Genomic DNA, 26,074 nt, shown 5'->3' with positions numbered 1-26,074 from the left:
ACTAGGGAAAGCAGCTGAATAGTATGTTTAGATGAGTCTGGGGATGTATAGATGCTCTTCTAGAGAAACGTCCTAGCTCTGTACAAAAAGGTTTAGTAGTAAGATCAACCAAAATAAATCCAAAAGCAATAGGGTGTTAACTTGGTGGCTTTTTTTCCTTCAGAAAAAAAAATATGTATATACATACATATGTAGATGTGTTTTATACAAATGAACAAAGGTCAGCAGAAACGGCTCTCCTCTCGTATCTTACCCCTATGTACCTCATTAGGGATACAGTGTCACAGAAGTGCCTAGTTTAAGCATGTCTGAGCTTTAAAAATGCCCATATTATTAAAAATATGCTAAGAAATGCCCCTGTTTCTAAGAACTGAAGCTGCTTCCTCCACAGCACTGGCGAGTGGCCTTTTCACAAATGGTATTCATGTGGGGTATTTCTCCACAGGGCCCCTCCCTTAGGGACTTTGGCGACAACAGGGTTCACAAGTTTGAATCTTCCTGCCTTTAGTGTATCGCCCTCCAAAATAAGGATTTTCAGAGTTAGCTTTTATGAATCTGACAGAAATAGGAATTCCCTGGAGTGCTAAGGTGCCATAGAAAACATAAGGTTTCCACGTAACAGTTGGATGTACAATGAGCTAACTCAAGTCCATCATGCTTTCTTTGAGGATTGCTATGGTTTAGATGTGAACAAGCTTCACAGGCTCACATTCTTTAACACTGGGTCCCCAGCTGGCACTACCATCCCATTGCACATGAACATGCTCAAACACACATGCACACCCATCAACATAGGTCCCTTTCTATCAAATGATGAAGTAGAAATCTGCACATGATCCATATTCTGGATATCTTCTGTTGACCTTCAATATTCTCTTCATGTTCCAGTGCCCTTCCATCTAAACTACATTTAATTTTGAGACAGAGCCTCATGTAGCCTAGGTGCCTGGCCCCAATCTCACTATGTAGCCCAGGGTGACCTTGAACTTTTGATCATCTTGTCTCTATGTTGTGAGTGTTGGGGTTAGCATGCCTGGCCTAAGAACAGACCCGGGGCTTCATGCAAGCTAGACACTGTCAACAGAGCTACATCTATATGGTCTTCATCTAAACTAGATTTTAAGCTTGGCATTTAATTTAATATTACACCCCCAAAGTGTCGGCATCTAGCAGAGGTCATTCTTATTACCAAATAATTGGATCACAGGGCTAAGATGTGAGGATAAACACGTGAGAATGGACATGGTGGGACTGAGACACTTCTAAGATGAAGTGCTCCAAAGACGAGGTGTGTTGCACAGCACAGCCCACACATCTTTGCCTTCCTTGTGCAGTTAGACATGGTTGTGGGACAAAGACCAATGGAACCAGGGTAGTGAGTTCATGAGTGAAAACACTGGGGTTGGAGAATTCCCTTGGGACTAACCACTTGTTCTGGACAAATTCTAGAACTTCTTCTGAAATAACTATAGCTTTGGTCCCTACCTTACACTTCAGAAACACATGCATTAAATTCTACTAAGCCATAAAAACATAGAATCATATGAAAGACAAAGTGTTTGGATTCAATGGCATGTATATCTAATACAGTATTTTTGATTAAGGTTATCAAAATCAGTATCTTCCTTATATAATTGTGTGGAACATTAAACCTAATTCTTACATTTTTCATACCACTATCCCTTTGTCAATGAGAATACTTGGTTTTCATCTTTAAGCTTTGGTACTGGACTAATTTTTAACAAAATAACAAGCCCAAATTCATATCATAGTGGTCTATCAAGTTTAATCCCATAACATATAATTTTTCTAGCTCAAAACTACATTAGTCAAACGATGAATGTAAACTGTAAAGATATGTAATTTAAAACTAGAAAATGCTAAAAGAAATTAGGTAGATGACATTTCTATTAAATAATTTATCTGAAATGCATATGCTTCATTCAGTATTAGGAGTCAAAGAAGGTAGTGAGACAAATGCCCTTTCTTGTTAGTACTTTTATAGAAATCAGAAAGGAATCTACAGATATCCAGGGATAGAGCCAAACTCTCAGTTTAACATAGAAGTAAATACTATGTTTCCATTTAATTAAGTAAAAGTTTTCAAAAAGTTAAAGATTAAAGTTCCGTTTTGTTCTGGTTTTTTACAATTAAATCAAACTTTTATTAGCAAACTCTCCTTGTTATCCTGATTGCAATTAATGCCACCTCCCTAACAGGTCAGCTCATTTAGGTGCAATCTGGAATCATTTGGATTTAACATGATGGTTATTACTTATTACCCTGAAACCAAGCAGCACAATGAGATATTGATTACTTTTAACCTTTACATCCAAGGATTCAGGAAAGGTCGGAGGAGGGGAACACTCCACTCTCAGTTGGCATGCAGCCTTTAGGAGAATTCAAATCATTCCCCGTTGGCCAAGTAGACCCAAGATGAGTCCATTCTCTGAGGTGACAAGAAATGATGATGCTTTAAAAAAATAACTCTCAGCCCATCTTTAGCATTACATTTATATATTACACTTATATCGTCGATGGCCTCAGATGTGCTGTTAACCCTTTCAAGTCTGGTTCCAGGAAGCATCTCTGTTGTAGAGAGATATTCAAGTGGCTGATTAAAGTGTGTGATTTCCTGTGAGTAGCTCTCATTCGAATAAACTTGTCTCCCCAAACTAAGATCTCTTGGTAGGTTCCCAAAGACTGACCGCAATTGTTGGCCAGTGATGTTGGACCCTCAGATTTCTTTTGGTTTTCTTTTTCCAAGACAGCATTTAGAAATATTTTTTTTCACTTTTGAGCCACTGAAAAGCATTGAGTTCTAGGCATGGCCACAGACAAGAGAAATATAAACTCTATGTGTGAGATTAATTTGCTGAACACTTGGCGTTATTATTGCCAAGTCGTCAAATGGTTCCAAGTTGTTCCGGAAGGTTGTTATTAATAGTATGTCTTCTGAGGAAAGTTCTGTCTACTTTTGGAACTGCGTTTCTGTTGCCAAGGAAACTCCTTTAGGTCTTCTAGGAGCACACTGCGGCTTTTGTTTGCCAGCGTCCTATTCAGATCATCTAAGGAGTGTTTTACATGCTCCAGCCTCCAGCCCCAAACAGTGAAGGGTTAGCCCAGTGAAGTTGCTTTTTCAAACATAGCTAATGCCTACTATGATTTCCTCTTCTTTCCTCTCCACTCCTCTCTCGTTCTCACATCCAAATACTCCCTCTCTCCGCCTTCTTTCCATTCTCCCTCTGCTGGGCCCAGCTCCCACTATTCAAGACTGAAATAAAACAAAAACCGAACAGTTGTACTAAAGCAGATAGTTTTCACAAGTTTTGGATAAATTAACTTTGATTTGAATAATTCCATAGGTTCTCGCATCAGAGTATCAGGCCTTCAAGTGTTAATTGTCTTTTCACTCCGAAATTAATGTAATCATTTCCTACTGGCTCCTCTACCCCATTTATTGAAGTGCTGCTGAGGAAAACATGTCAGAGTCTCCAGCCAGCCCCCTTGTTGTGATTAAGCGTGGTCACATGGCCCATCTCTGCCAAAAGGAGGGCCCTGAGAAAAGGTGACAAAGACAGTGATTTCCTGTCAGCAAAGAGGACGACAGGGCTGTCTAGAAGTGATGCAAATGAGGGAAATTTTCCCCCCACAGCCTGTTTGATCCACTCTAGGCCAGAGCCGGCCAGGCCAGAGAAAGAGCAGCACCACAATGCAGCAAGGCCAGCCCCAGAGCCAATGCACCTTCCGGACAGCAGCTCACCGCCGGAGACAGAGCCTGCTGGCCAGGCTTCCCTTCCTCGGCCTCCACACAGAGCCAACGGTTTCTTGGCATCCTGTTCCCCTAACATCCTTCTTCTCCCCACACCCCGTTTTTGAAAAAAAAGTGGATCAAATGGGAATTGCAGGCTCCAGCAGGAACCAGGTTTCAGAGGTTGTTCGGCAACCACATTCGTCTACTTTTTCTTTCCCTGAACATTCCAGGAAGAGTTTCGCCCTCCCTTAAATTAAAAAGAGAGAAATATAAATTTGAGTATCCATATCAAACAGTGATTCATCAGCACTCAAATGAATGTGACAGTTAATCTGAGCACTTTTTGAACTTTAATAAAAATGGAACAACAAATTCATCCCTAGATCAGTTCTGGTCACTCTAAAAGTGACTAGATAATGTTATTTGAAAAATTATAATGATTTTAAGTGTATTTTTCTTATCTTAATGGAGTTTTAATGTAACATACAATTAGGCTATCCAATTAATCATCTAGGAATGAGGTAAAAAATTATCATGAAGCTTGTGTGCCTGCTCACTCTGGTACATTCTATTCTGACTGCTTCAACTTATTTCACTTGGCACAATCAAGACTGAAATGCAAAGTTCGGTACTGAAATCCCAGTATGAAGCCTACCTAACCAGCAGAATTCAATTTTTGGTTCACATTCCTATTCTGTAAACCAACATACAAAAAAATAAACCTAGTGGATATTTTTCAACCCTAAGCCTAGTGGCCACAGCCTAAACCACGAAGCAGAAACGCACTACAGTTTTAGGAACACAAGTTTAGCCATGAGAGTATCAAGCAACATCTGAAATTATTTAGAGCAGCTAGTCCAGAGCAAAATGAAAGGAATCTATCCCAGAGGGTTGATACTCGTGAGTTTATAAAATATAGGCATAGCATGATTAATGTGTTTTCTATGATCAGTTCGTAGCAATGACAACATCATTGGCATCAATCGTTGTAAAATAATAAGCCAAGTATGTCCCATTTATCTTCTTTTACTCTATATTTCTTATTCCTCTAACTATCTAATCATACTCCATACACACTTCTTTTAAAGTGGCAAAGTCTTTTAAACACACACCCAAATTCCTTGCATTAACATTTTTCTGTCCTCCCCCTGGCCCGCCCCAAACTGTGCTCTTCCCTCTAATAATCATTTCCAAGTCAGTCCTTTCATTGTTATGTCTCAAATGCTGTTTGGGTTTTTCTTTCGAGTTTTCCTCCCTGTTCATTTGCCTCTCCGTCTAGTTCACCCCCGTGGCCTTTCTTTTGCTCGGTTAACTTTCATCCACAGGAGTCTCTTGGTGAGATCTGTGCTCTAAAATTTCCTTGGCAACTAAGGCACTGAACTGTGAATTAGCTCAGGGGCTACAGATATTATGTTTGTGATTTTACCTATAGTAAAAATACTTGATAAACACTCTTAAGAGATGATACATGTGTGTCCAGTGAGCTCAGCTTCTTTAAAGGAATGACTATGACTCTTCTCATGGAAAATGTGCATTGTGTGAGCACATCTCCTTTGCTTTGGCCACCAAGCAACTTCTTTCTACCAGCTGTGGCGGATGCTACAGGCTATAGGCTGGGTCAGGTAGATCAACTCTTCTCACAGATGCAGCCTCTGGTCTACACAAGTTTTCCCCAGTTCCGATTTGTATTTTCACTTTAAAATGTTCTTTTTTTTTTTTGGTTTTTTCGAGACAGGGTTTCTCTGTGTAGCTTTGCGCCTTTCCTGGAACTCGCTTTGGAGACCAGGCTGGCCTCGAACTCACAGAGATCCGCCTGGCTCTGCCTCCCGAGTGCTGGGATTAAAGGCGTGCGCCACCACTGCCCGGCCTAAAATGTTCTTTTGAAATGAGGTCTTGCTATGCTTCCTAGTCCCAATAACAGGGTTGAAGGGACCCTTCCCCCCTCAGCATCCTGTGTAGCTGAGACCATGGAAATATACTACAACATCTGGTACAGTTTTTAAAATCCTTTTAATATTTTCATGAAGATTCTGAACAATTTGAAATTCGTGGACATAAAAAAATTAGTCAATATGTTCAATAACTATTAAGTGAAGCAAATAGGTTTTTCCTCTTACAAATATGACATTTAGAAAATATGCTAATGGAGACAGATACAGAAAACTTGTATTGTTTCCATAAAATATGTGACCATGTAATAAACATATAAATAATAATATATAAACATAAGTAAATAAATAACAAAACTTTTAAATTAAATATAAAAAAAAAATTCTGCTGTGAATTTCCTGGCAGTAAAGGCTTGGTGGGTACTTATTTCAGATTACACCTGGAAGGGTTCCTTTTACCCCCTTGGAAATCATATAATTTAATCATATAATACTGACGAGGAACAGCTACAGGACTCGCTTAAGACACATGTCTATTGGTACCATCTGCAAGTAACTCTTGTTCCACTATAGAATCACCAGAGTCCATCTTGGGTGTTGAGGTTAAGCTTTCCTTTGGCATCATACATCAACACAGGATTGTGACAAGCTCTGCTGTCTATGCTCTGTAGGTGGCATAACACGGGTGGAGGTCAGGTGACCCAGAGAGGGAAACCCTTACAGCATTCCTCAGTCAGCGGTGGGTGACTCTCTGAGAAGAACAGTACAGCAGCAAAGCTCAGCTCTCCCACCGATGACTTATTTCCAGGTCACTCAGTCTACAAAATGTGTAGGATGGGAGGAGGTGATTGAGCTTCCCTGAGCCCAAGAATAATGCCACCTTTGATCTACAGGAATGAAAAAAAAAATGGAGCTTTTCCTTTGCAAGTGGATTTTTAAATATTTCTCCATTAATAGTTAATGCACAAGCAGACCATCAGCGTGACAGCTCCCCGCGATTATGAATTCTGGCTTTGTAACTCCAGTCCAAATAGGAGCTGAACTTTGGAAATCACGGTGGTTACTTTTGACAAATTAAATTGTCCTACTTAGGAAGGTAGAAAGAACGGAGAGCAGGACTGTGAGAGAGTGGGAGCAATGTCTCCTCGACTGAGGAAGAAAAAAAAACCAAGAAGGGATGATGTTTGTATTTTCTAGGCTGAAGGCACTGCCAGTGTTTATTAAAAAATAGACACAGAAGACTCTTCTTCAGAGGTAGCGCGAGGGGGGGGGGCGGGGAAGACGTTGCTGGTTCACTCACCGTCTCAAAACTGGAAAGAAAATGTAATTGAGAGAATAGTTCATTTTTAATAAGAATTGAGTTTTTCCTCAAAATGGTGTAGTTTAAAATTAATTAGAAAGAAAAGGGTCTTACATGTCTAACAATCTGAAAACAAGAAGGGGCTTAATGCTTTGTACTTTATGGCTGTACTGAGGCTTCTAAACTACATCATCTTGTATCAATGGATTCTCTTCCTATCCAGAGCCATTCTTGCCCTGTACATGCTCCTCTGTATTTGGCTGGCTTTGGATAAACAACATATTATAAGAACTGTTCTGTTCAGAAAACGTGCTGAAATAAGGGTAGGTGAATTTCTAGCAGAGAGCAAAATATAAAAGCAGATTGGGACAACCAGGAAATCAGCAGCTAGTATTAAAAAATGCTAAATGAACTTTACTCTCTGAGACTAGAAAATCTAGGTTTTCTCTAAACTGACATTTCCAGATGTGGACCTCGGGGCTCACTTAGGACAAATGCATCGGTCTGGACACAACCAGCTGTGCCACGGAAAGAGTCAGGGAACAGAGCACCAAGGTACCCAGGGACAGAGGAGCAAAGACTTCACGCAGCAAGAGGAGGAACAATGGCTGCCCTTGGCCATGCTTGCTTTAGTTTTTACCTTCACTCAAGAGATCTTCTAGAAATTTCACTGTTATCCCTTTCACCTGCACCACCTGATGAGAGCTTCGTTTCTATTTTTCATTGTTGTTTGGGCTTTGAACCCAGGGCCTCACACATGCATGCCATGCACACACTCTCCCACAAAGCTTTTCTCCTAGCTAGGATTATAGGCCTGTATTAGGCATGTGCTATCACACTTGTGTGTTGTGGGGGGCCTGGCCCCATATTTTCCCCCAGGGTACTCTTGAGCAGGGAGAAATAAGGAATATGTAGATAGAAATATAGAGAAGAAAGACAGATAGAAACACAGGATAGCCTCGGGAGGGCCTGGGTCAAAACCCACCAGCTCCTTCTGTCTCTACTAAAGGGCTTTCAAAGGAACGCCAAGGAGTCGAGCAAAAGATCTCCCCCAGCACAGCCAAGTGCAGACCATCCCAGACACCTGGTGACCGTGTACATGGTCAAACTATCCCCTAATGCAGCCCTGCTGGGTGAAGCAAGCTCAGATCTCACTAGGAAACCTTTATGGGCTCCCACTGTGTGTGTGTGTGTGTGTGTGTGTGTGTGTGTGTGTGTGTGTGTGTGTGTGTGTGTGATAAGTGCAAGGCATTTCTCCTGATGTTAACATTTTCAATAAATGAAAAGGACCAGCAAAATAGCTCTCAGCAGGTGGAGATACTTGGTGCCAAGCCTGAGGTCATGAGTTTGATCCTTGGCTCCCACCTGGTAGAAGGTAAGAACCAACTCCCATAAATTGTCCTCTGACCTCCACAGGTACATGTAAACACACACACACACACACACACACACACACACACACACACACACACACACACACGTAAAAAATGTAAAAAAAGAAATGAAGATAGGTTAAATAAGATAGGTTAGGAACTCTCTGAAGTAGGTTTAGATCATCTTACATTCTCACAGGCTCAGGAGTAAAAATAGTAAACACTCTCTGGTGGGAGGCATGGTCCCATAAACTCCAAATGTCCTTTATCCCCAAACATCAGTGGTGCTTTTAGTAAGAATTTTGATAAAGCATTGATAAGCAGGGGTGGTAGAAACTAATGTGAAATTGAAGATGATCAAGGTGGTTTCACGGCATTTGAAAGCCTCAGAAGACCTGCAGAACAATTAAAGAGCCCCGCTCCTCCAGGACTGTCTTTGATCGATAGGCTACAAGTTCCCCTCTAATAAGTCATCAGTTTAGTGGATTCCCGAAAAAGCAGATTAGAACAGAGGAATGGAATATTGAAAATGCTGACCTGACCCAGGAAGCCCTAGGGATTCTTGGGCAAGACCTCAAACTAATTCTCAGTAAGTTTTTCTAATCTAAAAGCCACACTTCTACAGGATTCCTAACACCATATCCTCAGGATTGCTTTGGAAGTTTCCAGACCTCTCCACCTATTTGGGGCTCACACCAAGACCCTTCCAGACCTGTAGAATTTTCCCTTGGTTTCTTGGTGATGTAATTTTTTTTTAACAAATCAAATGCAAGAGAATATTGGTCTATGTTGAACACCTAAAAGCAGAAGCACAGTAACAGGATGAGTCACAGATGAAAACAGCACAGTATGGGAAATGTTTGGAAAAATACTCTAACCCAGAAGCCCCGAGTGGGTAGAATAATCACCCTCAGTGTGCCAGAGTGGGAACTCTCAGGCGAAGCACTTACGAGGAAACCGCAAGAAAAAGACAACGGCTTTCTTCATTCAATGACTTCCTATTAATTGTGATGTAAATTATATGGCTGTGATTTTGACAAAGAATAGCAATGTTCCAGAAAAACAGTGGCTTATATGCAAAATACAAAATGCATCAAGAAGAAAAGCAATGTTACTTGGCAATATGACTGCAATAAGTTCTGAGATACTGGTTTAGAAATACAATATTTTTCTAGCACTAAATTAATAATAGATTTGTGAGCATTTTTCAGATGCAATTTCTGATCCTGTCATGAAATGTGAAATAGCCTAGCTTTAGTTACATGAGTTGGAAACTGTTACTCAAACAATGTTATGTCAGAAAATATTTGGGGTAGTGCAGACAGCTATTCTTACAGGAAACAGAAAAGTCACCGAACAACATCAGTGCTGGACAGAATTCTTCAGAGAGTAAAATGTCCCCATTCACTGAGTCCCTAGGGAGCCTATATCTTTTCTTAACTAAGATGATTCCCAAGGGACAATAATTAATGTCAATCAGATACTGTAAAAGTATATGTCTCTCTCCTTAGAGGAGGCAGAAGTTAAAATACTTTATTAAAGAAAGTTTATCGAAAATGGTAAAATTGAAGAAGATAACTTTTATTTGACCTTGAGTGTACTTCTCATTCTCTAAGAATTTTTAAAAAGCTAGAGGGTAGTTGTTTCTTGTCATTTTGCTGTTGCTGATTCTGTGGTTAGTTATTAATTTTATTTTTTATGATTCACAATCTGCTCTTTGAAATATGCCATATGCTCAAAGCAATTCAAGGATGACAACTGTCAGAATTACTCCAATAAAAATGGCTTAAATGAGGAAGATTTACTGCAGCTGATATATCAGTCGAGCGGCCCTCTTTCTCCCCCACAGCTCTTTCGGGGACTCTGAATCTTGCAGTCATTTTTTTCCCTAGTAAAAATCACATGATTGTTTTGTAAGGACTTCTTAAGACTGTTGAAATAGAATTGGTAAAACACTCTAGGTTAAGGAGGGAACTAGCAGACATGGAAGTAATATAGATAGTTATCAGCTGGATTGCCTGAAATCAATATGAATTCCAAGCAAGCATTCTTAAACCACCTGAAAATGCACAGACTTAATGACAAAGTCTGCTCTATGCATCGCTCACATACCTTAGATTGCATGAGCCCTGCACTTTGGTAACAACAAGACAAAATCAAGGCAAATTTCTTTCTTCTGGGAAGATCTAAAGGGGTGGATCAAATCCACCTGAGTGCTCCAATCAAGACACACACTATGAAGTGTTACCAGCCCATCGTCTATCCTGGGTTTTGTTTCAGTCATTCTTATTAATGCAGTTTCATTTATTGCTATTCATCTTGAAGATAAAGCTCTGTCCTTCTTTGGAATTACACCAAACGGAATGTGATAAAGGGAACTTTCTTGCAATTATGATGTCGGTGCAGCCTGTCAGCACACTAGGGATAGAAATGAGTTTGGGGACAGGGAAGGGAATTCTAATAGACACCATGATACATACAATGAACACAAAGATATCCTGAGAGAGAGACTTGTCAGGCTAATCAGATCTTCCCAGCACAGTAAAAGCAGGGAAGGGTAGCTCTAACCTTGTAGAGATGCTGCTGCTGTTCCTCTGACATCATCAGGTCGTGGCTGTCCATCACGAGGGACTCCATGTCAATCAGCCAATCCCAGAGCTCCTGATATTCTGAATCAAAGTCCAGAAGCCTGAAGATAAGGCACAAAAATGTATTATGCATAAATACAGTGTAGTTGTTAAAATCTCCTATTAGAATAATATATTCTTGAAAACCCATGATGTTCCTAGGTGAATATCTGTACAAAGAGAAGGAAAAACCCTCTGTACGGTTACACAGAGGGCAAAGAAGGAACTTAAGGCTGTGACACAGCCACTTCCTAGATTTTGAAAGCACAACATGTAATTCCTGTACTCACTCCAAGCCACACCATTGTGATTACCATTGACTAACCCTTTCTAAACAAAGAGACTAGGACTATGTCCTTGAAAAGAAGCACCATTACTTCACGGACTGAGAAATGGAGGGTCAGTGACTTGCTGAAGTTTTCATAGTCCCAGATTTGGGGTCAAGACAGCACTTTCAAAATCTGAATTGCTTTCTCACTTAAATTTCCCAGACGTTACTCCTCAATAAGCTTATTCATAAAAATATTATCTAGATTTTTCAGCAATGATAACATATGCTAACAAATCAAAATTATTATTTTCACTGGGAAATGACTCAATCATTCATCTGTCCCTCTGCTGTCTATCTGCCTATCTCTGCAAACATGTATCCTACATTTATGGTCATGGATGAGTAGCTAGCATTGCAGCTTAACACTCAGAGATAGGCTTGAGTGATTCTGGTAAGCCAGTGAGAACCAGTGGCAGATCCAGTACTAGACAGGTGCTCCCCACAGACATGCAGGAAACAAAGGTAAGGACAGGAAGTCAAAACAATGAATCTTTGAATAGCCAGCGATCATTAAAATTCAAAGGAGGATCACTATGGTTTTCAACAAAATAAATCATTAGAATAAGGAGCTTAACAGGATTAATGTGATTCTCTATTGAAAGCCTGGTGAATAAGTAAAGCCCAGATTCTTCTAAAACACTGTGATCAGAAAATGGAAGTATAGAATGAAAACTATGACTTTGTCCTCCCACCTCCAAACCACCCTTAAGAGCAATACTACAATTTTGTCAAACTCAATGGGGGTAAATTCCCCGTAAGTGCTCATGGAGTAGTGACCTCGGCTATGAATGTGGCTTAGTCAGTGGGGTATTTTATTACTATATTCCTGTCTCTGTCAGATGGCTTTTCAAGAAAATGCATACCATATACTTAATAGGTATGTCAAACAAGTTTACAGTGGGTCTGGCCATGGGAAAACTAAATCTGGAACTGCCTATTTTGCTTTAATTGTTTTTACATCACTGCAAAGGTTCTTGATTGTGAAACTGATTGGTAAGTGTTCACTAGACGTTGGTGATACGTCAAGCTGCTGCAGACAGAAACTTCAGCCAGTCTACAGTGGCCTACAGCATTGCTTTGAAGACATGGGCACAGCTGAGGAGTCTACGAAAATGAAGGTACTAACTCCTGCTTGGGGAGGAGGATGCAAGTCTGCATCAACCCAGTGTTGTCCACACTCTGAATAGCAAGAGGTTTCCAGTATACCCGTGAAATGTGAGTTAGTATTCCCACTCAACATCAAACCAACCACTATAGGAGGCTAAAAAAGCCATCAAGATTTCAGAGTTAGTCTGTGAATAATAACTACTACTAAATACTGTTGGAGATCTCTCCTGGAGCTGCCCTCTCCAAACCTCACCCCTGAGAAAACCCACCAAGCAGCGGCTTCTCCCCCCCACAACCCTCTCCACCCTGAGGCAAAAGCCTTCCCCTTGCAGTTCCCCCTCTTGGCTTCTCCTACTTCTGGGGACCACCTGAGAAGGTTCTGCTCAGATTAAACCTGGAATTATTAATTCGGTCTGATCTGATTCACTGTGTTGGTGGATTTACTCACTTCAGGGACATTTTTTTCTATCAAGTATTTGCTTGTGTGGTCACTTAAAAAGACATCTGAAATTATGGCTACCCTTTCCCAATTAAAAATTGGGGAAAAGTGAAATGCAACCACAAAATTTGGAGAGTAGGATATGGAGGAGGATTAAAACCAAAAGGAGAAATAAATAAATAATCAGCTCTTCATTTATAAGTGGGCTGGAAGAACCTGAACCAAGTAAAGAAATAAATGATCAGTTCTTCATTTAAGTGGGCTTGGAGAACCTGAACCAAGTCAAGACAGGAGGGATGGATAGATACTCTAATGTATTCCCCCTTTTCTTTCAGCCCAAATCCTAGAGAGGAAGCATGTGAGGAAGGCTGATGGAGGCAGAACACCCATAATCCTCAGCTTCATCTCCTGCTAGGCACTATAGAGGAGATTGTCTTCTGTGGTACACTTACAATAAGCAGGACCAAAATGAAAATGGAAGGATGAGAGAAAGGTAGGGGCGTGGGAGAATGTAGGGGGAGATGAGGAGATGTGTGGGTCTGGGGGGGGAGCTAGTTTTGATTAGGGCTCCTGTTAACACTCTGTTACCTAATCTTCTCCAAGAACTGACTCCAAGATTTCTGAAAGTTCAATGGCTAAGCTGGGCAGAGGTGTTACCATGGTAACAAAGGCACAGTGAACCTAAGGACAGGCAGGTGGGGGGTCCAGCATGGGCATGTGATGCCTGGCCTCTTTGAAATTTGGTAGGACCTCTAAGGGCTGAGATGTGGCTTAGTCAGCCAGAATTCTACTAGGGCATGAACAAGCCAAGAGATAACAAGAAGTACAACAAACACAGCTGTCCTCAAGGTGCAACTTGCCTGAGACGATCTAGCCAGCCTGTACCAAAACCCTATGTTTAGCCATTGCATTCAAGAATCACAAAGTCATGCAAACTTCTATTTGCTCAGCTGTCATCTTGGAGAGAAAAAATGGAGAATGGGAGATCTGAAAACCTGAGCATCAACTAAGACATCACTCCCTAAGAAGAATGAATACATTAAGGAGGCTATCATCTATTTAAAGCTTCAAAGCTGATCTTAAAATGCACCTTTCTCTTATTCTCTAAGGTGTTCCAGTTTGTTTTTGGTTGCTGTGATTGTGGTGGTTTGAAAGAAAATGGGCCCTAAAGGGAGTGGCACTATTAGGAGGTATGGCCTTGTTGGAGTAGGTGTGGTCTTGTTGGAGTGGGTGTGGTCTTGTTGGAGTAGGTGTGGTCTTGTTGGAGTAGGTGTGGCCTTGTTGGAGTAGGTGTGGTCTTTTGGGAGGAAGTGTGTCACTGTGAAGTGGGGCTTTGAGGTCTCTTTACTCAAGCTTCACTTGGTGTCACTGTCAGTCGACTTCCTGTTGCCTCTGAGTCAAGATGTAGCACTCTCAGCTCCAGCACCACATCTGCCTGCACACTCCCATGCTTCCTGCCATGATGATAATGGACTAAATCTCTGACCTGTAAGCCACCACCCCAACTAAATGTTTTCATTTATAAGAGTTGCAGTGGTCAAGGTGTCTCATTACAGCAATAAAAAACCCAAACTGAGGCAGTGACAAACATCACATCCAAAAGCAACTTGCCAGGGTGGAGGGTGTTTATTTCTACTTACAAATTACAGTCCATCATGAAGGGAAGTCAGGACAGAAGCTGGAGGCAGAAACTGAAGCAGAGACCATGGGAGAGTTTTCTTAATATGAGCCATTCTGATTGAGGTAAAATGAAATCTCAAGGTAGTTTTAATTTGAACTTTGTAGGGAGTTAGTGGGTTAGTCTTTTCTTTTTTTTTCCAGTGTTTTTAAGGATACATTTGTTTATTTAAACTGATCACATATATTAATGCTCCACTGATGAGCTACCTTCCTATTCCTTTCATCTGCTTTTCTATGGGAAAGTTAAAGGAAATTTATGAACATGAGAATTATTAATGAATAGACTGGCTTTTACTAGACCTGCCGAGCTCTTCCTTCCTATTTGTGTTCTTACCAAGGACCTCAGCACAAGCTGTCTGCTGCTGTTGGATGAGGCATTGAGTTCTTAGTCCACACTGGAGACAAGTGTGTGCAGCCCACACTTGCCTTTTGATTTGGTGTCCGGGGACTGACTTCAGATACTCAATCTTCTGCAGCGAGCACTGAATGAACTGAGCTATTTCCCAGCTAATCTCCTTTCCTGGATTCCTAAATAATCTTAAAGTATACCTTCCTTCTATTCTACGAACATGCTATGTTCTCTCTAAAAATGTTATAAAAAAAAAAAGCTCAATTATGCCCTATGTAAGCACAGCAAAGCAAACACATCACCTAACAGTATTCCTTTACACATTCTTTCTTTGTATTGTCATATACTTATGTTAAATTGGTTCACAATAAAAGAGAAAATAGTTGTGTTTGTTTTGCAGTGCTGAGGACCTTACTGGGTGTGTAGTCATGTGTACTAGGCAAGGGCACCATCCTTGTCTCATCCCCAGGGCTTAAGAGTTGAACATTCTGCTCTAAGTACAATATTTCCATTTTAAGCAGTTTAAAAGTTTAATTGTGGAAACAAAAAGTCTAACTCAAAGTTAGTTTTTGTTAGACAAATGTAGAATCAGGAATGCGTTCAGTTGATGGTAAATGTGGTGGTGTGAGTAAGAATGGCCTCCATAGGCTCATGTATTTGAATGCATAGTCACCAGGGAGTGGCACTATTTGAAAGGATTCTGGGGTGTGGCCTTGTTAGAGGAAATATGTCACTGGGAGTGGGCTTTGAAGTTTCAAAAGCCCATGCCAAGCCCAGTCTCCCCCTCTCTCTTTCTGCCTGCAGATCAGAATGTACCTCTCAACTACTTCTCCAGCACCATGCCTGCCATGCTTCCAGCCATGATGACAATGGACTGGACCTCTGAACGATAAGCCAAGCACCAATTAAATGTTTTCTTTTTTTATAGAAGTTGGCTTGGTCATGGTGTCTCTTCACAGCAGTAGAACAGTGACAATGACAATTACAGAACCGAACACCAACAGAGGTAAACAGAGAGAAGAGGCAAGTCTGTTGAGAAACGTACAAATATTTCTTCAGTATTTCTTCCTAAGTTTGGATTTAATAACGACAGCTGCCTGTCAGAATGATTTCCCAGAATCTTGCTCATCATCCTACTCTGCCCATTCTAATGTCAAAAAAGATTCCAAGACATTTTTAATCAAAAATTGAAATTCTATCAAGTTGATTTTTTTAATTTTTCTTTTTTTCCTGCAGGTAGAATGGCCGTATATATATATATATATATATATATATATATATATATATATATATATATATATATATGTGTGTGTGTGTGTGTGTGTGTGTGTGTGTGTGTGTGTGTGTGTGTGTGTGTGTATTTATGTATGTATGTATGTATGTATGCATGTATGTATGTATGTATTTGTGAGGCTAACATGGTTCTAAGAAATGACTCTTCTCTTGAATCCTAGTGGGAATTCTGTTTGACTAGCTAAGTGTTTAATACACAAATGCATTCAGCCTTTGGTATTTAAAGTGGGCATCATTAACTCAACATTTCAACTTAAACTTTGCTTAAACGATAAAGTTTCACCCAAGTGAAATCAATGGGAGGTGTGTGTGAATATATGAGGTCCCATCTTGGCCCACAGTGGAATTTTGATTAAAACAGACAACCAAATTAAGAAGTCATCAAATTAGAGATTATAGGTTGAAGAGAAGAAAATGCTAAACTGTCCATTGCTTTTCTACCTTAAGCTGAGTATTATATGTACATATATATGTATTTCATACATATACCTTTTTAATGGCTCATTCATACTAACAAACATCTAAAAACCCATCTGCCTATACTAAAAGTTTTAGTAAATGACCCAAGTTTCCTAGCTTCTTTAGCATATTGATTCTTTCCCCAAATATTCAGTAAGTATTCACTGTTCACATTATTTGAGCAGGGAAATTTGCTCCTGGTTTTTTTTTTTTGTAAAGACACAAAAAGAATCAGTAAGAAAATCTTACAAAAATATAATTTAATATTAATAATAGCCTGGAATCTCCCACTAGTATCAACTCCATGCAGAGTGTAAGCGTGAAAGAGGGATATAACAGTGGCATGTAGCCCAATCACAATATCATTAAAGAATAAAATTTAGCTTTCCAGGCGTGGAACATGGTTAGGTACAGTTGCATATAGAATCCCTTTTCACTCTAAACGTATTAAAATATGGACACTAATTTACTATTTCGAATGAAAATTCATGAGCAGCCTCCTCAGGAGACAAGAAGCCTGACTTTGCCATTAATAAATAAAAAGAATGTGAAGTTCTTTCCAGAAGTAATTCTGTCTGTCTATCTATCTATCTATCTATCTATCTATCTATCTATCTATCTATCTATGTGTATATTATATATACACATATATATCTGTGTATATGTGTTTTATATATAACACAAATTAACACAAATATATATACACACACAGACATGAAAATATCTAAGAAAAGTAAAATCAAGATAAGAAACTTGTTAATAATTGGTCTTTGTTTCTCATAGACCACCTGTCCACAAGCACCTATCATTGAAATAACAGACATAATCCCTATATTTAGAAATGCCCACATAGATTTCTGAGTGTCCTTTTTATCCTTTACAGGATTCTGTAGGGCTGTAAGGAAATCAAACTCTTGACCAACCTTTTTGATAAGCTATTGAACTAAGAAACTTCCTAAAGAATTTTAGAGTGAAATTTGGGAGAACAAAGGAAAAAACTATACTTCCAAAGACAGAGCAAGAGGCTCTGGCTGTTGTCTAGAAATGAGCCTTCCACTGTTGTATGCACTGATGAGGTTTCATGTGAGGTTACTCACATGCTGGTGTGGCTTCGGGAGCTCACCCCTTAGTAAAAAAACAGCCACCATACTTCAGGTATCACTCATTTCCAAGTGCTTTATAGGAAATATTTACCTTTGAGTTATGACCCGAGTTAACGTGAAAATAATTCTCTGCTGCCCAATCTCAAAGTCTGGTAGCAAAAGAGGACTTTGTCTCCATGGAGGCTGACCCTGTTCAAAGCATGCTATTCTCAGGCTTTTGGTTACTTATCAACTACCCTTACTGGGTTAGCCTCAGATATGATTGTGCAGCTTGCATCCAAACACTGAGAGTTAGGACAACACAGACCCCTTTCTTTTGCTTAAGGGACAGTAGGAGAGGAATGGGGTGTTTCCAATGATAGAGCACTTCTGTGGTATGCACAAGGACTTGGATTTGATTCCTGCACTCTAAACAAACAAACCCATAGGAAAGTCTGTTAGGTACTATCTCATTGCTGTGACTTAAGAGAGAAAGGATTCGTTTTCACCCATTGGTTCAGAGAATTTCACTCTGTCACAGCAAGAGAAAGCATGGAGGATTGACTCCATGGCAGTGGGGATGTGGAGTGGAATTTCTCACATGGACACTGGTCCAGAAACCAGAGAATCAGTACAGAGTCATAGGTGAATATGAGGCCCATCTTCAGTGACCCACCTTGGCTTACCAGGTCTCTAGGTCCCAAAGTTTCTTCAACTTCCCAAAACAGTGCCATCAACTGGGTACCAAGTATTCAAAAAGCATGTCAAATACATTTCCCATTCAAATAACAAGGAGAACTTTCTGTCCAGTCTTAATGACTAAGACATTTCTTCAAAATGATATATATTATTTATAAGACTATGGGTTGATAATGAAGTGAAATTTTATTCTTTTCTTTGGAGGACGGAACTCCTAGTGCCAAATCACAGCCATTCTTGAAGATACGTTATATATTATATACGTTATATAAAAAATTCTAAATTTTTTTACCATTATTTTATTTTTGCCTAAGTTATTTTAATGAAGCTTTTTTGCCTTATTATCAGTAATTTTGCAATGTAGCATGTCTTTGGGGAAGAAGATGGGAGAATGATCAATAGGAGTTACTTTGAAATAGTTCTGCTCTGCACACTACAATGTGTTTGATGAGGTTTATCCTAGGTGCCTTGTGAAAATCTGTTCGTTTTGTTTGTTTGTTTTTTAACCATCTCCAGCACCCTGAACTGTAAACAGAAACAATATACATAAATCTTTATTAGTTGACCGTACTGTTAACTTTGAAGTCATACCTCCCTGTAAAGTAAATTACAACCTTCTCTGATTTGTTGGACCCTGGTATGGGCCTATTTTAGTAATCTCCTGGGCTCCAATGATCTTACTGCTTTATTCTCTTGGGTAACTCGGAATACACAACACTGAGCCTGGCTATTTTTTTAACTAAATGTTGCGTTTTGATAATTCCTTTACTCACCCTAGAAGGAGGCCAAGGGATCTGAATCAGCTGGCCACTTACTATATGGGACAGAGGAAGAATCAGAAGAAGTAGGAATGCAGGAAAGATGGATGGTTTCTTGAGGATGTCTACTATTCAGCTTATTTGTAAGGATAATTTCAGTACTGTGCATGTTAAGAGCCAGTACTTCATTTCTATGACTGGTAGGAAACCCATAGAGAATATTTGATGTAAGCAGGGTCCAAGAACACTCATTGAGCAGAAATTCAAAATGCTCTTTGGTGTGTGTTGGGGGGTAGGCGGGGATGAGCGCAATTGCATTCCATTGGATAGAAACGTGTGGCCTGTTGCTCAATAGAAACCCAGGAAATCACCTGCAGCACTGAAAGCCAGGAAAGTCGGGGTGATTACGTCTCTTCTCAGGTGTTTAAAGTCACTCAGCGTATCTTATTGCTTAATTAATTTAGAGAGACAAACCTGGTCTTTAATCAAGCAATATTTTAAGTAGTGATTCATTTCTTCTCACTTGTCAATATCAGTTCTCTTTGGGGGTGTTGTTTGTGTGTTTTTGTATGTGTTTTTCACACTAATCAGGAGGCGTGTCTTGTCCTCGTCTTTCCTGTCACACTTTTTAGTCTTTTGTCATTTCGTTCAAGCCATTGTGCAGGAATAACTCATGTATGGTTGGGAAGAAATTTTGTGCTAAAATCTTGTATGTTGAGGAAATGACATTTCTATTTTCTTCAATATAAAATATAACCTTTAGCTACATCTCCCCAGTTTCCAACAAGCATTGTTCAATTTCCTCCGGAGGCAGGAAGCCTTGCACAAAGATAATGAGACATCTTCTAAAATCTCCCCTGGGAACCCCTCCTGGCCCAAGCTAGCAGAGTTGGGAACATCTCTGTGCATTTCTTCAACATCAAATGATATAGAGACTCTTCAGTGGACACCCTCTGTGTACTTCCTGTCTAACAGCTGCAGGACGCCCCCAACCCCTCCTCACCATTCTCCCATTTACTACACTGTACACATCTTTTCAGGTAATGCAAGTGTTCCTTTCTCTCCTAGGTCTCTCTTAACCTTTCAAGTCAGACTGCATTAGTCAGTCTCAATAGTCCCATAATACTGGAATTATGATTTCTAATGTTGTATCTATATCAGTGGCTCTTTTTCTCTTTGTCTCCCTGTCTCCCCCTCCAGACTATGGAGATGAAATCTTATGTGCATTTTTGCATTCCTAGTATCTCATGCTACTCCCAGAAATGTAATATTTACATAATAAATATTTCATTTACTGATTTTTTTCACTTATATTTTTTGTATTTTCTTATAAATTGTCACATTTTCTTGCTGCAGAAATTTGCCTGAGTAGTCTAGGATAACGATTCCCATTTTCTATTCCCATGTTGAATCTTGGAGAGGTTCAATGTCTTAATCAAGGTTGGGTGGCCACAAAGGAGCATGGTGGCCCTGAAATTCGAGTCTTAGTTCGTAACCTGGTGCATGTTCTCATTGACGAACATCCACCAGGTTACGAACTAAGATAAATATTATCTGTGCAGTTAGAAGTATTCAAAGTATGTCTAATATCATGGATAAGAATGTACAGATTTTAAAATCCAGGTATATGCTCTATCTTAATTATATCTGCCCTCCACCGCTTCCCTCCAATTTAACCTCACCACCCTGACACACCTCCCTCCTAACTTCATGTCCTCCTTTTTATTTAAAAAAATTAGTTTAATTTAATTAATTTATTTATTTTACATTCCGACTGCATTTTCCCCTCCCTCCTCTCCTCCTATCCCCTCCTCCACCTCCTTTCCACTCCCCCCCCCCACACCATCCACTCCATCCACTCCGTCCACTCATCCACCTTTTCTATTTAGGAAAGGGTAGGCCTCCCAGAGTATCAACAAAGCATAGCATATCAATTTGCAGTAAGACTAAGCACCTCCCCTTGTATTAAGGCTGGGCAAAGCAATCCAGTATGAGCAATAGGTTCCCAAGAGCCAGCCAAAGACTGAGGGACAGCCCCCACTCCCATTGTAAGGAGTCACACAAGTAGACCAAGCTACACAACTGTCACATATGCGCAGAGGGCCTAGGTCAGTCCCGTGCAGGCTTCCTGGTTGTTGGTTCAGACTCTGTGAGTTCCTATGAGCCAGGTTGGTTGTTTCTGTGGGTTTTCTTGTGATGTCCTTGACCCCTCTGGATCCTATAATTCTTCCTCCCTCTCTTCAGCAGGATTCCCTGAGCTCGGGCTAATGTTTGGTGTGGATATCTGCATCGGTTTCCACCAGTTGCTAGACAGAGGCTCTCTGATAACAATCGTTTTTTAATAACCCATTGAGTCCAGTTAGTACTGCCCATACGTGCATGGGTATGGGGTTATTCCCAGAGGCATAGACAGCTTATTAGCAGCCACACCAGGAAAGAAAAGTGATTCTCTTTCCCCCAGCAGCTATCAACAGGCAATCTCGACCAGTTGTGGGGTCTCAGTAGCTCCTCTCTCCTCAATAGCCATTTGGTGTCTACACGGGTGTGCATAGGCATGAGCATGCTGGAATGGTAACTAGCTTGCTCTCGTGTGGATCTTATGCAGACAGGAGCTTTAGCTTAATGAAAGGAAATAATGGTGAACTATAGCCCTCAATTACTGTCAGCTAAGATACTACCTGGAATTCTCAATTTTGCAGTCTTAATTTTAGAAGTTTTGTAATATATCAGGAAAGGATCTAATTGAAATAAAAAATGTTATAATTATCCACAATGCCTCAGCTTTCCAACTACTCAAGATTACAGGCAGCACGCATGTGTTATTACTCTTGGCCTCTTAACTAACCTATGTGTAATTTTTTGCATACTAATATATTCTTCATACTTCTTTCAGAATCCTGGTTTTATGGGGTGTGTGTGTGTATGTGTGTGTGTGTGTGTGTGTGTGTGTGTGTGTGTGTGTGTGTATGTGTGTGTGTGTGTGTGTATGTGTGTGTATGTATGTGTGTGTGTGTGTGTGTGTGTGTGTGTGTGTGTGTGTGTGTAGTGCATGGACATGAGTGTGTATGCTTGTGTACACCCATGTAGAAGTCAGAGTAGGATCTCAGGTGGTGGTGTCCTCCATCATTCTCTACCACGTTGCCTTGGACAGGGTAGCTCATTGAAGCAGAAGTTCACTATTTTGGCTAGTCTGGCTAGCCTGTGAGTTCTCAGTGAGCCACCTGTCTCTGAGATCACACCCCCACCCCAGTGCTTATGTGGGGTGCCAGTTTTGATATGAGGGCTGTGGATTCAAACTCATATCCTTGTGCCTGCAGACTAGGTACTCTGTCCCACTGAGCCACCTCTCCAGACTCTAGAATACTGTCACTTGTCATGCTGGGACTTCCTTTACTGTCCTAGCTGATTTCACAGTCTACTTCCTTGAGGAAACATGCTTTTTGTCACTTCCAAGCCCTACCATCTTCTGTTGAGTTATGTCTGCCTGTCAAAATTCTTTGTATCTCATTGACTTCTTTTCCCCAATGCTTTCCATGACCTCTGTTTAAGAGGTACTCAGTAAATATTGTCTTTACTGGCACCAAAGTCCTTTGGGTAACTGGGGTATCAGAGTACCTCCCCCCCTCGTTCCCTTTATCCCACAGTCCTCTCAGGATTGTTTCCTCATCACATCTTCAGACTTCAGTCTTTTTTTACCATACTTTACATTAATTCCTAACCTGAGAACCTCCACTGTCCAAAGCAGTGCCTCCCAAACTTCTAGAAATCACTCTTGGAAGCTTGTTCACTTAGGATGGATGTACTCTCCACTCCCCAAATTCTCCAAATTCATGGGTATGGACTGAAACCCAGAAGGGGTATTCATATGAGGAGTTGATGTTGCTGACTCAGAGAGAACACTCTAAAAACCAGTGACACAGACTTTCAGCAAGTGATGAGCTTTTAGGCCTGATCATCCCCCGCCCCCAACCTGCCTAGAGAATGAGAATTTTAAGCTGTGGGGCAAGCAGGTAGGGGAAGGGGATGCTTTTAGTTTTAAGATTCCCCTGGTGATCATGGCTCAGACCATATATTCAGTGATTAAATCTAGGAGCTAGAGTTAACCTCTTCCTCAAACATTTTCCCCCCATTCTTTCAACATTCTACCCTGATTTCCGGAATAGAAAACAGGTGGCAATCCTCTAGACCGTTTTTCCCTCTTGGCTGGCTCCACATCAGACTTATCCGTGTGAGTACCAAGCACATGCCAGGCAGCATATTAGACTCAGGGGAAAACCCGCCCTGGATGCAGGGACACTGCTGTGTCTCATGCAGCCATCTCACCAGTTTCAAAAACCCTGCTTTGTTGTGGAATGTTATTTTAAGATGTATTACATTTGTTTATGCTGTAGAATATTTGTTTAGTGATGCAAAGATGTACTGCATTCTTTTATGTTGCATTTGTTTAACTCTGTGAAGCTGTGTTACTGTGCCTGCCTAAAACACCTGATGGTCTAATAAAGAGCTGAACGGCCAATAGCAAGGCAAGAGAGGGATAGGCAGGGTTTCCAGGCAGAGAGAATAAATAGGAGAAGAGAAGAGGGAGGAGCGAGAAAAGGAAAAGAGGAGGAGAAAGCTAGGGGCCAGCCAACCAGCCATGGAGTAAGAAGGAAAGAGGGATATATAGAATCAAGAAAGATAAAAGCCCAGAGGCAAAAGGTAGATGGGATAATCTAAGAAAAGCTGGCAAGAAATAATCCAAGCTAAGGCCAGGCATTCATAAGTAAGAATAAGTCTCCATGTATTTATTTGGGAGCTGGGTGGCGGGCCCCCCAAAGAGTAAATACAAACAAACAACAAAAAAAAAAAAAAAAAAAACGCAACTACACTGTTTCCCCTCTCCTACTGCACAGCTAAATGCTGACTTAATGACACACTAAGCTACCGTCTGACTTTGTAGGTGTTCAGTAAGCACTTTTTAGGTTACAATGAGAAATTGTCACCTTCGGGGCCCTCTCTACTGTCTTCCCTGGCCTGCTCTAGTTCTCCTGGACACAGAATGGACTCCAGCTGTGCAGAAGTTCATCTCTAATGCTCACATGTTTCTAACTCAATGCTTAGAAGACTTCATACCATTTAGGTTATAGATCTGCCTGTTCCTAAAACTAAACTATGAGTTTCCAAGTATAAATACCACCCCCCTTTCTCCTGCCAGTCTCCACTTTACACAGAGCTTGACTACAAAAGGCACTTACAAATGTTGGTCTAATTAATGATTGAATTTGGGGTTTCTGAGGGTTTCATTCTGCTTTTTGGATACAGGGTCGCACTACTCTTCGAGTCTTTGGCTCCAGTGAGCTTCCTGTCTCAATGTCCTCAAGTAGCTGAACTCACAGGCATGCTCCATCATACACCATTTTTTTTTTTGCAGTTTCTTGCCAGAAACATCTTTGTGGAATAAAATTTCCTTAGGACTATTGTATTTTTCCATTGTAAGTTTTATACAGTGTGGAATTTTCACAATGCAGGATTTATGATGAAATTCTGTCGAGGGTACAGTTCAAATCCTCGGAGAGGAGGTGGTATGACTGTTTGGATTGCTTGCCTTTTTGTTTTGTTTTTGCTGTGTGTGCAGGGAGTTTTGAGACCGGATCTGGCTGTTTCGCAGAATGCCCTCAGACACGGTCTGCCTGTCCCATTCTCCTGCATGCTGAGATGTTAGTTATACAGCCATACCTGGCAACCGCTACATTCTTGACCTAGGGTTCTGAGCTGTGGGGTTTTTTCAGTTCCATCTTAAGTCTTCTATCCTGGGCTAGTGAATCATTAAGCTGTTGGACGTTTTAATTCCCTAATTTATATGTTGAAGAAAAGACATGGCTAATCATCTAAACTAAGTTTCCTCAGCAAGTACAGAGCTACTTAATGCATTGGACCGCCCAGTTGAACCTTATTTGAAAAGTGAAATCAGATAACATCGTTATGGGAAGAAACACCTGAAAAAGGAGATGGTCACTGTTTATGAAGCGTACAGAATGCAAGTGGTCCTGATTAGCCACACTTGGAACATTGGGCCGTGCACATAGTAGGACCTCGTGAAGACTTCCTTGATGGAAGAAACAAAACAAACCAGTACTGCTCTCACTGAAATAAAAAGTAACGGTGTTTATTCCCCCAAAGAATCACAAAGACTCATCTATTGCAGGCCACCCAGGAGCCGTGGTCCTGTGATGGTATGCATAAGCTAAATATCTCCCAAGATGAACATGCTGTATTGCCAGAGCATGTTCCTTTGTGTTCCGGAAGAATCTCTCACCACATCCACTCAGAACTGCTAAGCACAAAACTGATAGTTGGGTATAAACTTTAACATACCACCCTAATAAACACCTTCTTACCAAGCCAGAGAGGTAATGAATTCATTTCAGAAGGAATAGCTTTGTTATAGAAAACTTGTGGAAATTTAAGAGCGCCATTCAGTACAGCAGTTGGGTCTTCTCTAAAGAATTCTTCTACACCTACATTCTCACACACAGTCTGAGCATGTGAAGTCTGAAAATGGAAGTACATGAATTGGATTACTGACTTCATTTTTCTCTTTGGTCTATTTGATTCTGCATTTGAAATACAGACCCTGGAAAGCCCACGCTGTTCCCACGTTTACTTGTTGGAAACAGTACTTATTTTATGTAACAAAAGGAATGGTTAGTGAAGAGTATCTATCATTGGAGTAAGTAATTTTACAAGGCTGTGTTTTCAAGGCTTCAGAATTAGAGATTTGACTGTGGGAGCTGAGTCTTGAGGGCAGGACACCTCAGATAACCTCACCCCCAGGAATTTCTCAGACAGTGCTTTCCTGTGTGTCAACAGGGACTAGAAGGCCGTATAGGTTTCTGTTCATACTATTAAATGGCAGACTTTCCTTCAGCGCACTCTTAAATTTCTGCACAATGCA

At 40.6% G+C, this 26,074-nt stretch overlaps 1 protein-coding gene across 1 annotated transcript in view; it reads right to left on the bottom strand.

Annotated features, from left to right (window-relative positions):
* Akap6 (A-kinase anchoring protein 6) overlaps positions 1-26,074 on the bottom strand; it is a 441,797-nt gene that overhangs the window by 111,991 nt on the left and 303,732 nt on the right. Inside the window, 1 exon segment of the mRNA XM_052738516.1 lies at positions 10,885-11,005. Coding sequence (XP_052594476.1) covers positions 10,885-11,005 — 121 coding nt within the window.

The sequence above is a fragment of the Peromyscus californicus genome, unplaced genomic scaffold (assembly GCF_007827085.1).
Source record: "Peromyscus californicus insignis strain IS unplaced genomic scaffold, ASM782708v3 Scaffold_15__1_contigs__length_86483966, whole genome shotgun sequence".
Taxonomy (NCBI): Eukaryota; Metazoa; Chordata; class Mammalia; order Rodentia; family Cricetidae; genus Peromyscus; species Peromyscus californicus.
This window is presented reverse-complemented; position numbering and strand designations above follow the sequence as displayed.